This window comes from Pogona vitticeps, chromosome 12 (genome assembly GCF_051106095.1).
Source record: "Pogona vitticeps strain Pit_001003342236 chromosome 12, PviZW2.1, whole genome shotgun sequence".
In the NCBI taxonomy this organism is placed as follows: domain Eukaryota; kingdom Metazoa; phylum Chordata; class Lepidosauria; order Squamata; family Agamidae; genus Pogona; species Pogona vitticeps.
In genome coordinates this window covers 426,256-437,712 of record NC_135794.1, presented here as the reverse complement: position 1 = coordinate 437,712, position 11,457 = coordinate 426,256, and the positions used below count along the sequence as shown (strand labels likewise).

At 54.8% G+C, this 11,457-nt stretch overlaps 1 protein-coding gene across 2 annotated transcripts; it reads left to right on the top strand.

Moving 5' to 3' along the window:
- The first annotated feature begins 3,461 nt into the window (after nucleotides 1-3,461).
- Nucleotides 3,462-11,364, top strand: MNS1 (meiosis specific nuclear structural 1). 2 transcript variants are annotated; one of them, XM_078381195.1, is made up of 10 exons: nucleotides 3,462-3,771; nucleotides 4,758-5,015; nucleotides 6,307-6,434; nucleotides 7,599-7,701; nucleotides 8,349-8,578; nucleotides 8,922-9,138; nucleotides 9,219-9,326; nucleotides 10,164-10,421; nucleotides 10,729-10,854; nucleotides 11,149-11,364. In XM_078381195.1, the coding sequence occupies exons 2-10, from the start codon at nucleotides 4,761-4,763 to the stop codon at nucleotides 11,245-11,247; spliced, it is 1,524 nt and encodes a 507-aa protein (XP_078237321.1). In that variant the 5' UTR covers nucleotides 3,462-3,771; nucleotides 4,758-4,760; the 3' UTR covers nucleotides 11,248-11,364. The 2 variants fall into 2 exon arrangements, with proteins under 2 accessions (XP_078237321.1, XP_020640509.1); XM_020784850.3 differs by having other exon boundaries at nucleotides 3,523-3,725.
- The last annotated feature ends 93 nt before the right edge of the window (nucleotides 11,365-11,457 follow it).

Genomic DNA, 11,457 nt, shown 5'->3' with positions numbered 1-11,457 from the left:
AGCAAAATTCATGCCTCTAGGTGCACCCCGGAGCTTGCAGTCTGAGCCCAAGAGACACCCTGGCTTTGGGCCCCATTGAGAGCGGCAGAGCAGAAGGCAGGCAGAGAGAATTTATGAGACATTGTCCCACAGGAGGTTCTCTTGCACAATCCCCTCTGGGAGTCGGGAGGATTCTGCAGGAGAACTCCCCAGTGGATTGTGCCTCGCCTTGATGAGTGGGTAGCGCTTGATTCCACGCGCACAGCTCCTCCCCCCCGCCCCGCCCCCCCCCTTGAAGGACAACGGAAAATGTGATGAGATGAGAGCGGAGAGCTCTCTCGGGAGCGGGATGGCTGCTGGCGAGCCAGGCTGTTTTCCCAAGGACTGGGGCACTGTGTCCAAAGCACAGGGTCTCTTTTCCTTTGTTTCAGCCGCGGCCGTCTTGGCGTAAGACGGGATCTCGGCCATGCTCCCTGCAGTCCAGCAAATTCAGTAATGAGCTGAGACAGCTCCGGATGTGGCAGCCGTGCCAGCGCCTGAAACCCTCACATCTGATGAAGGTGGTGTTATTTATTTATTTATTTTCCCCCGCTGGTAGAAAGAGTCAATATAATTGGGCCACCTTCTCTTTTATGAAACACTGGTGCAAAACTACTAACAAATGAGTTGCGCCTCGGGCTGTGTGAAGATGTTTCCTGTTCTCTGGGAAATTAAATCCAAGAGCCTTATTGTCAGTGAAACATGATAGGTTTATTAACGGCTCAGCAAAAAACAGCCTTTGCCAAGCTCCTTTTTATCTGGTGCAATTTTTCTCCTTAATCTGAATAGTGTGTATGCGACACAGGCAGTGAAACATCTGGACAGGGTGATTTGCTTTTCCTTGCCTGCACCTGCAAGCAGAAGTATGCAAGCCGAGGATAAATTAAATCTTTTGCAAAGTGAGGGAGAGAAGGAGGGAGAGCCCGCCCCCATCTAGCCCTGAAGCCCGAGTGCAGAGCTGTAAACACACTTGGGAGGGATTTAATTCTTCTGACAGGCGCCAGTGGTGGCACCTCACACAGGCTCCGCAGATGCCCTCGTCTCAGCGGACGCATCGCAGGAGACTTAATGCCAATCTGCCAGGGCTCCGAGCGCCGCAGCCTTCGTTTTCATCTAAAAATAGCCCCGCGATTTGGGATGAACTTTTGTCATTATCACGATTCCTGGAATTAGAATCGACTAGTTCCCCTGAAACCCCAGTGGTTGCAGATGGTGATTTTCATACACCCAGAAATATTGTAATCTAAAACTTTCAGCCTGCTTATTAGCCCATGGCAGGCTGTCAAAGTGGTTTTAGTGTGACACAATTAAAATATAAAGCGATGAAAATTTAGTTGCAGCTGACCTGACATGATAAGAGTCTGGGAGAGCGTTCTGGGGTTTTGTTTTGTTTTTTGGCTCTGTGGGTGCCTCTCCTTGTGGGGCCTCCCTGTTCTTCCAGCGGTGGTTGGTCAAGGTTTGTGTTTGTTTCGTGGCAGAGCCCCGTTGCTCTCCATGGTTTGGGACACGGAGGGCGTCTCTTTTCTTTCTGCCTGTCCTGTCCCGCTGTCTCTGGTCTTTCCCTTTAACTTGTCCCTGCGAGGAAAGTGCACTGTGAAGGAGAAGCTTGTCTTGCTGAACCCAAAGGGACACGAGGGGGCCGGGTGGAGGACCATGGTGTCATCCTCCCTCTTTGGGCAAACCAACCGGCCTCTCGGATTCTTCCCCACCCCCGCATATTTCAGACAAAGGGGGGAGCCTTTGGTGCTGGGCTCAAGCCCGTCCTTGGCCTCCCAGAGTCCCTTGGGGCACAGGATTTTTGAGAGACTTAAGGAAGAGAGTGATAAAATGAACAGGGCAGTATCAGAGTGGAAATAATAAATACAGAAATAAACCTCTCAGCTGTGTGGAAAAAGGGGAGGGAAGAGATGCCTGAGGCGAGGTAGCAAAAGGGTTTGGTAGGGCAACCTTGGCCAGGAGGGTGACCTCTTAACAGAGTTTGGGTGTGCAGGATTCTACAGTACAAGGACCTGCTGGTCTTCTGGGAAGCTTCTTCTAAGCTTCAGTCGGAGGAAGTGGGCTTGTCCATGAAAAATCACATTAAAATATGGCATCTATTCTTCAAGGTGCTGCGCCGGTTTTTTTTTTTCCTTTCCATTTTTTTCCCTTTTGCTCTCACTTCACATTGCAAGTACCACAGGGTTAGAAGAACGCAGTTGCCGCCTCCCGTGCTTGTCTGTGCCCAGGGGTGCGTGCTGGTAAGTTTTGCTTCTTTCAGCTGGGCCATGAATTTTGCCTGGTGGCTGTGGGCCGCTCCCCTGGGAGGCGCTGGGAATAGCCCTCTCCCAAGAAATAGGTTCCGCTCGTTCTATTGGAGCTTGGCCTCAAAGCACAGGGCTTGGTCTCCAGCTCCCCCTCCGTTATCCGGGCAGCCTGGCCCAAAGAGTTTGGCCCCATCGCCGTCTGGTGTTGGTGGGGATTGGCGAAGCTGTAGCAAGGCAGAAAAGCAGCGTCCGGCCTTTGCTTCCCTACGGGCACGGGGTTGGCCCTACCCAGAAGAGAGTGGTTTTGTCCTACCTCCAGGCCTGTGAGAGGGCAATTCCCCTTTGGGTGCCAGAACGGGGAAGGGAGGCCCGGCCTCTTACCTGCAGCAGCAGCAGCAGCAGTGCCTCCTCCTCCTCCTCCTCCTCCTCCTCCCAGGTCCCGGGAGGGCTTCCAGGCTCCGGCTTCGGTGCTTGGGCGCCCTCTGCTGCCGAAAAGGGTCATAGGCAGGCTGAGAAGACATGCCGAGAGGCCCTAAGAGGCTCCAGAACACGGCCGACCCAAAATGGTGCAGTTTTCCAGCAATGGCAGAAAACTGACTAAAAGTTTGTTATTATTGCATGTTGCTTATTCTTACAGGCACGTGAAAGAGTGGCATCTATGACTTGTGGGCCTTCTGGCCCAGAGTGCATTCAAGGAAGACGATGCCGGGGTGGCCCTCTTGGCCGGCTCCCCTGCCTGGGGTGGCCCCTGGCCTCCCCTTTCGCCGCCGCCGCCGGGCATCCTCGCCTGGGTCTCAGGGAACCCGTTCCCCCCCCCCTTCTTTGGCCCAACGCCCGTTCCTAAAACACGGCTCTGTGTGTGTGTGTGTGTGTGTGTGTGTGTGTGTGTGTGTGCGGGGGGGGCTTCCCTCTGGGCTTCTTTTGAGGCTCCCCCCCTCCCCGGCTGGCTGGGCTGCCTGGCCCCACCCGGGAGGCAAGGGAGGCCTTCGGTGCTTGTCAGGGTGAGGCCCGGTTCCTCTCTCTCGCCCCCCCGCCGCCGCCCCCGCTCGCCCGGCTCTTCGGGCCCCGGGAGGGAAACGGGGCTATATCGATTCCCCCCCCCGCCAGAAGAAGGCGGAACCAGGGGACCATCCCAGGGCGGAGGGTGCCGCGCAGGCGCAGAAGCGTGGTCCGCGGCGGCCGTTGCCCCGGAGACGGAACGCTCCCCGTGGAGGCGGAGCCAAGGCCTCGGCCAATCGGGGCGCCGATCGCAGGAGTTAAGGAAGGGGCGGGGAAGCCGTCTTCCGCCGGAAGTTTGACGGTTGCCGAGGCGACGGGTCGGTTCAGCTGCGGAAGGCGGGAAGCCGGACTTTCTCGTCTCGGTCCCTCCGGAGCGGAAGAAGAGGCTTCGGACCAGGGGGGGGGCCGGGCGGAGGAGGAGGAGGAGGAGGAGGAGGCGGCCAAGGCCTCCGAGGAACGGCGGGGGTGGGTGACGGCCTCTACCCCCGCCCCCCCCGGGCCCTCTGGAGGGGTGTGTGTGTGAGGGGGGCTAGTTGGGGGAGGCCCGGGAGGAGGAGGAGGAGGAGGAGGAGGAGGAGGCCCTTGGGATGCGGCCGGGCGGCCCCTTCCCTTTCCTTTCCCCTCAGCCGGCCAGCCTCCCTCCTGGGGCCTCTGCCGGTGCCTCGGGGTGGGGGTGGGACGGGGGGGCAAAGGGAAGGGGGCCTCCGAGCTGCCAGGCAGGGGCTCCTCCACAGAGAGAGAGAGAGAACGCGGGCCTTCCAGGGTCCGAGCCTCTCGGGGCCCCTCCCTCCCTCCCTCGCGCCCTTGCCTGCTCGGGAACGGAGGCTGACCATGGGCTCCACCAGACCAGCAGCAGCAGAAAGGGAAGGCCTCGCCCGCTGGAAGGCCCCCCGCCCGCCCGCCCGCCCGCGCGCTCCCATTGCCGACCCCGTGAGAGGCTGACGTTCAGAAAAACGCCTTCTGGATGAAAGCCCCCAGGAGCTGCCGGGCGCCTTGCTCTGAGAGCAGCTCAGGCGAAGGCCACCCTTGCCCTTGATGGGTGACTCCCTTCTTCGGGTTGCCACAGAGTGAATAGCCCTTCCCCAAAGGAGATGCTCACCGGGGGGGGGGGGCGACAAGCGGGGGGGGCAGCTGTCACCCCCTAGAAGGGGGGCCACAGCCTTTGCCAACAGGTTTGCATCCACATCGGTGGGCAGTATCTCTGCTCACCAGGGCAAAGGAGCAAAGGGTGCCAGCCAGGAATCCCCTTTCCCTCATAGATCCACTTGCCAAGGAAGACAACAAGGGTAGAGGCCTCGGGGCTGTTGGGTTGTGTGTGTGTGTGTGGGGGGGGGCGATCCAGAAATGGGGAAGGGGAGGGCAAAAGTCAGTCGTTAGTGGAGTTGCCCTGCAGGGCTGCCTCCACAAGATGCCTCTGTCGTGGGCAGAGCCCAGCGTGTCCACAGAAAGCAGTGACATTTTGCCCACCGGAGCCCTCTTCTGCTCTTGCTTGGGCAGGCGATGGCACAGCGGAAGATGGTGCGGAGAGGGAGCCAGCCCAGCCGTCTGCCACCCACGGCAGCCCAGCAGCTGGAACGGAAGCACCACGAGGCCTATTTCCAGCAAATGAGAGAGCTGGAGCACGAGAAGAAGGTGCAGCGGGTCAGGCAGCTGGAGGTGATGTGGGAGGCAGAGGATCGCGTTGATCAGAAGCGGGTCACGCGGCTGCTCCAGGAGGAGGAACACGAGCGGCGCATGGAAGAAGCCCTCCAGAGGGTGAGTCAGCCTTCGCCCGGCGTGGAAAGAGGCTGCGGCAGCGCTGTTCCCACGGCTAGGAGTCCAGCTCTCGCTCAGAGGCCCTGCGCGGAGGACCCTGGCCTCAGCAGCAAGGCCGTTGGGCTGCCTGGGCTCCTCCGGCCTCTGTGTTTTCACCCCTTAGGCTGGAAGGAGTCGGAAGGGATGGGAATCACAAACCAGAAGCAAGCAGAGCCCTAGAAGGGAAGCGGGTTAGACTGAAGGTTAGTGGGTTGGAGGGTTCCCCATTTAGAGTTCTGTTGTGCCTGTAGAGCAACTGGAGCCAGAGGGTGCCAGGGGTTGCTCACAGAAGACCTTTCAAAGCCCAGTCAGGGGTGGGATGGGGCACATTGTGAGGGCAGGAACCGGAGAATATTTCCCCAGCTGTGGGATTCTCTTTTTCCCTCTCCGTGGAGCAAGACGGTGCAGTCAGAAACAGCAAAGCACTGTCTTGTTTTCCTTAAGAGCTGTGAAGCTCAGCCAAACATGCTGCCTTCAGTTCTGAAGGAGTCTTCATTGCTAAGCTAGCAATCTTTAAAAACTGTTAGTATATTTTCAGGCTGTTGCTTAAACAGAAAAAAACTATTTGTTGTTCCACATTCCCAAATGTTTATGCTGTTCAAGAAAATGTAGTATCTTTTTTTTTAAAACCAATGCATTTATCAGTACATTATTATTTTCTGTCACACTGCTCATAGATTCGCAATGCAAAATGGCAGAAAGCTGATCTGAATCAAAGGTTTCCAGTTTGAATGGAAGGTTATTGTTGCCATTCTGTAGAAGGCTTGGTGAGGGTCAGGACAGGACTGAGCTTTTGTTTCTTCAGAAGCCTTAAACCTGGAACCGTCAGACAAATCTATATCAGAGAATGGTCGTGTCTTCAGATAAAGCTGTTCAGAATCCTGTTCCTTACGTCCACTGGAGTAAACTGATCAGGACAAATCTCAGTGGCAAATATCCACTCATTAATAAGGCATCAGAGGCCTTTGTGGCTCTGCAAGGCTTGCTCTCCCACAACTGGTGCTTCCGCCGGCCTCTCCACCCGTAGAGACAACCTCGGGCTGATGGACTGAAAGCAGCCCAAGGCTTCAGTTGGATTTGGGCCATTAAAACCAGGAGATCCACACGGGTCTGTGGGAATCAAACAAGCCCCAAAGGCAAAACTGTGAAAGGGTGTTGGCTTTTTAAAATTAAGGTTCTTAAAAGGCAAGAGGAATCCTTTCTTTTCCTCAGGTTCGAAAATCTGATTTCTCTCTCTTTTTGCTTTGGTCAGGCAGAAGAAAATAAAAGGCTGAGGCAGCTGGAGCTGGAGCAAGAGGAAAGACTGGCCGCTGAGTTAGCCAGGTTAAACCACGACAGACTTAAAGATGAGAAGATGAGGCAGCAAATCAAAGAGAACAGGTATTCTGTGTCCTAAAGTGACAGAATCTCAGTTCGTTTCATGTTTTAAAAGCGACCTCCCGCTGCTGTTTGGCTCCTGAGCTTAGCTTCGTCGTGGAGGGAGGGAGTGGCTGAAGATGGGGCTCCTCGAGACGGCCGCAGGCAGGTGAGCCTGGATGCCCAGGAGCTCTTTGGGGGCTTTGCGTGAACATGGAGGCTTGGTCAAACCACCCACCTTAACTTCCCAGGCTTTTGAGGTTCCTTCAAAGGTCAGCTAGAAGAAGCAAAGGAAAGTGGGAATGGCAGATCTCTGTCTCTCTCCCCTGAAATCTATTCACGTGGCCTAGGTAGCCGTGGTGGTTTGTTAGGTGGCTGCAGAGCACTGTTGAACAGCCATGCCTGGGCCGTGGAAGGAGGGGGCCCTATGAAGTAGCTCCACTGTCACCATGCATCCTTCCTGCGCTGTGGCATAGAATGTTGCACGGTTAGGGAGGAAGGATTGGCAGCTTGGTCACAAGCCCACGAACTTGGAAGCCTGTCCTTGTAGCTTGACAAGTCACTGAATTCTAAAACAAGGCGCTGTGACACGCCCCTTACATGTCCCCAGGTTGTGTCGCTAGCCTGAGGCCCACGACACGTTCCCTCCTTTCTGCTGCCACCAGTTGACCTCTCTCGACACTCTTCAGTTAGAAGGATTGAGGTCCCAGCTGAGTATAAAGTTGAACAATGCCGGTTTATTGATTAGAGTTCGCTTAAACAGGTTCTTCACAGATATTAATGTACAATAAGTTCTTTCATTCTTAGCTCTCTCTAAGTTCCACACCCCTAAGTCAGCCACACTCCCTAACTATCACAGACTAACTTCTCCTTCAGACTCTCCTCTCTGACTCTCACTGGCTGAACTCCTCAAACTCTGACTCACCTCTTCCTTCTGGTTTCTCTGGCTCTGCCTCCCAACTGCTCCCGTTGGTACACGCAAATAATCTCCTACGTGAGCCATAGCAGGGTGGCGCCCAAGATGATGGTGGGACCCCTGCTCTCTCTCTACTCTCTTGGCTGGGATCCATCCACCTCATCACCTGCTCCTTTTGTGCCACTCCTCCCTCCCTCCCGCCCTACATACACACACACACACACGCCCTGACAGGACACCAGGTTGACCCTGTGTCTCAACGGGTTTTCTAGTATTGAGCTTCGGGAACTGGAGAGGAAGCTGAAAGCTGCCTATATGAACAAAGAGAGGGCCGCCCAGGTGGCTGAGAAAGAAGCTCTGAAATACGAAAAAATGGTAAGTCTTCTTACGGAACGTTTGAGTCTGAGGAGCGTCTGCGCGTGGTTTGTTAAGTACCTTCAAGAGGGTTGTGTAAACAGCATCCGCTTGTCTGCCCAGATCATACTGGTTTGGAAAATGAGTTCATCAGTTTAAAGAGAACTTGAAGTTAACGCTAACTGTACTCTTTGTTTTTATTATTAGAATAAAGCCTTGTTTGTTCGTTTGTTTTTAAGGAACCTAGGATTTAAAACATTTCCTTTTGGCTGGTTAGTGGGTAAAACTGATGCTACAGCTCTGTTTTTTCAGCATCCTGGGTACTGCTGATGGAGTCTGGATTTTACAGCTGTAGAAGTCGTGAGAATGACCCATAGACTGATATAGCTCCTCAAGGGCTAGCCAGTTTTACTTGGCAGAAGCTTTTGTAGCCTTTCATGCCTTTTGAAATCACGGCGTCATCATTCTGACTTCGGCCCTGTTGTTCCTGCAGCTTTATATCTGAGGGGAGTCATTGAGTGGCTGAGTTCTGTTTTCCGATGGGTCGAGCCAGACTCTCTGCTTGAGGCAGGCGGTCCTCCCTTGCTGCACGAGGTGCTGGTGGCGCTTGCCACTCGGGAGGACCCCAGGCAAAGAGGTGGCCCAACCCTTTCTCCCTGTCGCCCCAGAAGGAGGAGGCGGAGACCTGCCGAGCCATGAAGGAAGAGCAAGAAAGAGCCGAGGAGGAAGAGAGCAGGGCCGAGGCCAGGCAGAACCGGGAGAGGCGACTTTACCAGCAGGAGCTGGAGAAGCAGCTGGAGGAGCGGGAGAGGCAGAAGCAGGCGGCCTACGAGGAGTTTCTCCGAGAGAAGCTCCTGATCGATGAGATTGTGCGGAAGATCTACGATGAAGATGAAAAGTTAGTTACGGAGGAATGGGGTTTTGAAACACGCGTGGGCTCTTGCTGAGGCTTGGCCCTCTTGCTTCATGGGGGGTGGAGGTGAAACGTCTCATGAGTCTTTGCAGCTGAGTAGTGAGCCTGCTTCACTTGGTGACTTTGAACCCTCAACCCTGGTTCTGGCCCCAGAGATCTGCCTCTTGCCAGGGCTCAGGCACAGCCATGACGGGGCAAGAGACCTGGAGGGGGGGGCATCAGTCTGCTTACTCCCCCCCCCTTTCAGTTTTTATATTGTTTGCTTTAGTGTTGTAAGCAATCCTCTATCTAACACTTTAGATAATAATTTTCTGAACTTCTCCAACAGGGCAAGACAAGAAAGACTGGAGAAGAAAAGAGCAACTCAGAGATTCATAGAAGAATTTAAAAGAGACCAAGCTGCACGGAAGAGAAGGCAGCGCGAGGAGATGGAAGAGGAAAACAGAAAACTTGCGGAATTTGCTAGCATGTGGCAGGAAAGACAAGACAGCAGGATGGCAAAAGTCCATGAAAGTGCAGAGAGGAAACGGCAGCTCCAGCAAATGGTATCTCCGCAGTTTTGCAGTTTCCCAGACCGGAATGTGGAGGGTCCGGGACCTCAACTCTTCCTTGGCCTTTTTTACAGCTGGCCGAGGCCCTGGAGAAAGAGCGGCAGGAGAGGGAGGAGCTCCAGCAAGTCCGCGAAGAGCTCTCTCTCGAAGAACAGGCCGAGGCGGAGCGGAAGAAGGAGAGGGTGAGGGACTCGCCTTGCGCGCTTGGGCCTCGCGGGCGGCTGCGTGGCGGAGGCGGCTTGAACGGGACGCGGCTCAGGGTTCCAGGACCAGGCCACGGCCCTCCTGGCAGCCCAGGCGCTTTCCGTCTGCTGCTCGGGGGGGGGGGGGGTCGGCTCCCGGAGCCTCTTCTTCCCTTGGCCCTCGGCTTTGTCGTCCTTTCCATGGCTTTTTCGCCCGGGGGGGGCCACCGGGCGGTAACCCCATTTCTGTCCTCCCTCACACAGAGAGGTCCAGGTATCCCCTGTAAGCTGTGCTGGGTTATGGTGGGCCTGGGAGGGCCAACAAGGGGGAGAAGCAAGCACAGCTCCTCCTGCACGGAAGGCCCTCCCTGGTTCGGGGGGCAATGCTGGCTTGCAATCAGGATGTGTGTGCCTCTTCATCCTGTGAAGATTGGGGGGGCGGATGGATTGGGGTTTCCTTTTCCCCCCCTTTTCTTTAAATATCAAGTTTGACAGGAGGCATCCAGTACGTATATACTGGGGGGGGGGGAGTGTTTGCAAGGAGAGCATTCAACACAGAGAGAGAGAGAGAGAGAGAGAGAGAGAGAGAGATGTCTCAGGCTGGTTCATGAGCCAGTTCCACCTGTCCAGCAGTCTCTCATGCCTTCTGAAGCTGTGAGATGGAGGTGGGAGAAAGGTGCCCCCCCTCTGTCAGAGACTGATACTCCTTGAAAAATCAGGTAGCTTTAGAGTGTTTAAAAGCCTTCAAGCCTTTGACCTGCTCCGTGAACTCCCAGTGCCAAATTCCTGGGTACTGGGTTGAGAAGGATGCCAAGCTGTTTGTCCACCTTCCCACAGGAAGAGATGGAGCAGAAAATAAGGCAGCGTTTGGAATTGCGCAAAGCATACGAAGAGCAGTTGGCCTCGAGGGAGGAGCTGCTGCAGGCGATGAAAGAGGAGGAGGCCGCCTTCCGCCTTGCCATGCTGGCCAAGTTCGCCGAAGACGATCGCATCGAACAGATGAATGCTCAGAAGCGAAGGATGAAGCAGCTCGAGCACCGGAAGGAGGTGGAGAGGCTGATTGAAGAGCGGCGGAAACAGTTCCTTGCGGACAAGGTATGCCGAGTCTCCTCAGGCAAGTGTTGGGCTCGGAGCAGGCCCTCCACGGCTCATGACGCAACTCTGTGGTGCAAGAGGGGAACAAGGAGGGGAGGCTCTGCTCCGGAGGGGGGGGATCCTGCGGAGCCAGAGGCTGTGCACCCTCGTGGAGGCCGGTCTTCGGAGGAGCAAGCAGGGCTCAGATCAGGCTCACCAGGACCAACTAGCACCTGGAAGCCAGAGTTGAAAGCAGGGCGTTTGTGGCACAGCTTCGGGAAGTTGATCTTGAATGTGAAAAATTAAGACGCCTTTCTTGTGTTTGCAGGAGCGTGAACTTGAAGAAAGACAGCTGGAGGAAAGAAGGAAAGGACTCGTTGATGACATTATTGAGGAGGAGCGACAGAAGCTGCTCAGGGAACACGCCATAAAGCTCCTGGGCTACCTTCCCAGAGTAAGTGGAGCTCTGTTTTGCGGTACAGAAGGAACAGGAGCCCCACCTCACCCCTCTGGCAACTCCCTTGTCTGATAGCATTAATAGTCACGAAAGCTGGGAAACGCTAGTGCTGTTTTCAGAAAAGGAGAAAAAGCATGGAACCTAACTATTAAATATTAAACAACTGGGTGTCATGTTTAATTTAAAATGTTTTTAATAGCTTAGGAGACAGAACTGCACAGAGGATCCATAGCCACACAAGCCTAAAAGTGCCGCTTGAAGCTCATGTTGGACCTTCTTTCTGTCTTTTAGGGAATTCTTAAAGACGAGCAAGATGTTAACATGCTTGGAGAGGAGTTCCGTCAAGTTTATCAGAAGAAAAAAGGTAATAGTCTGGCGGAAGCCCTTTAAGGACTTGGCAGCGGTGGCCGCTAGGAGAGGGGATGTACAGACTACCTTCCCTGATCTACTTTCACTGTCCGAGCATTTATAACAATAAATTATTCCCCTGACCTTCGTGGTCCCCTTGTAGGCTGTGTTCAGATATACTTTGTCTGCATATATTCACTCTTGCAAGCAGTGTCGCTGGCCTTGAAAGAAGATGGCAAGGAGCATCCGCGG

Excerpts from the sequence above, each read along its gene's own strand:
- MNS1 (XM_078381195.1), top strand. The coding sequence starts at position 4,761 with ATGGCACAGCGGAAGATGGTGCGGAGAGGGAGCCAGCCCAGCCGTCTG. Across the intron at positions 6,435-7,598 it reads CAGCAAATCAAAGAGAACAG|TATTGAGCTTCGGGAACTGG; the intron begins GTATTCTGTGTC and ends CGGGTTTTCTAG. Across the intron at positions 10,422-10,728 it reads AACAGTTCCTTGCGGACAAG|GAGCGTGAACTTGAAGAAAG; the intron begins GTATGCCGAGTC and ends TTGTGTTTGCAG.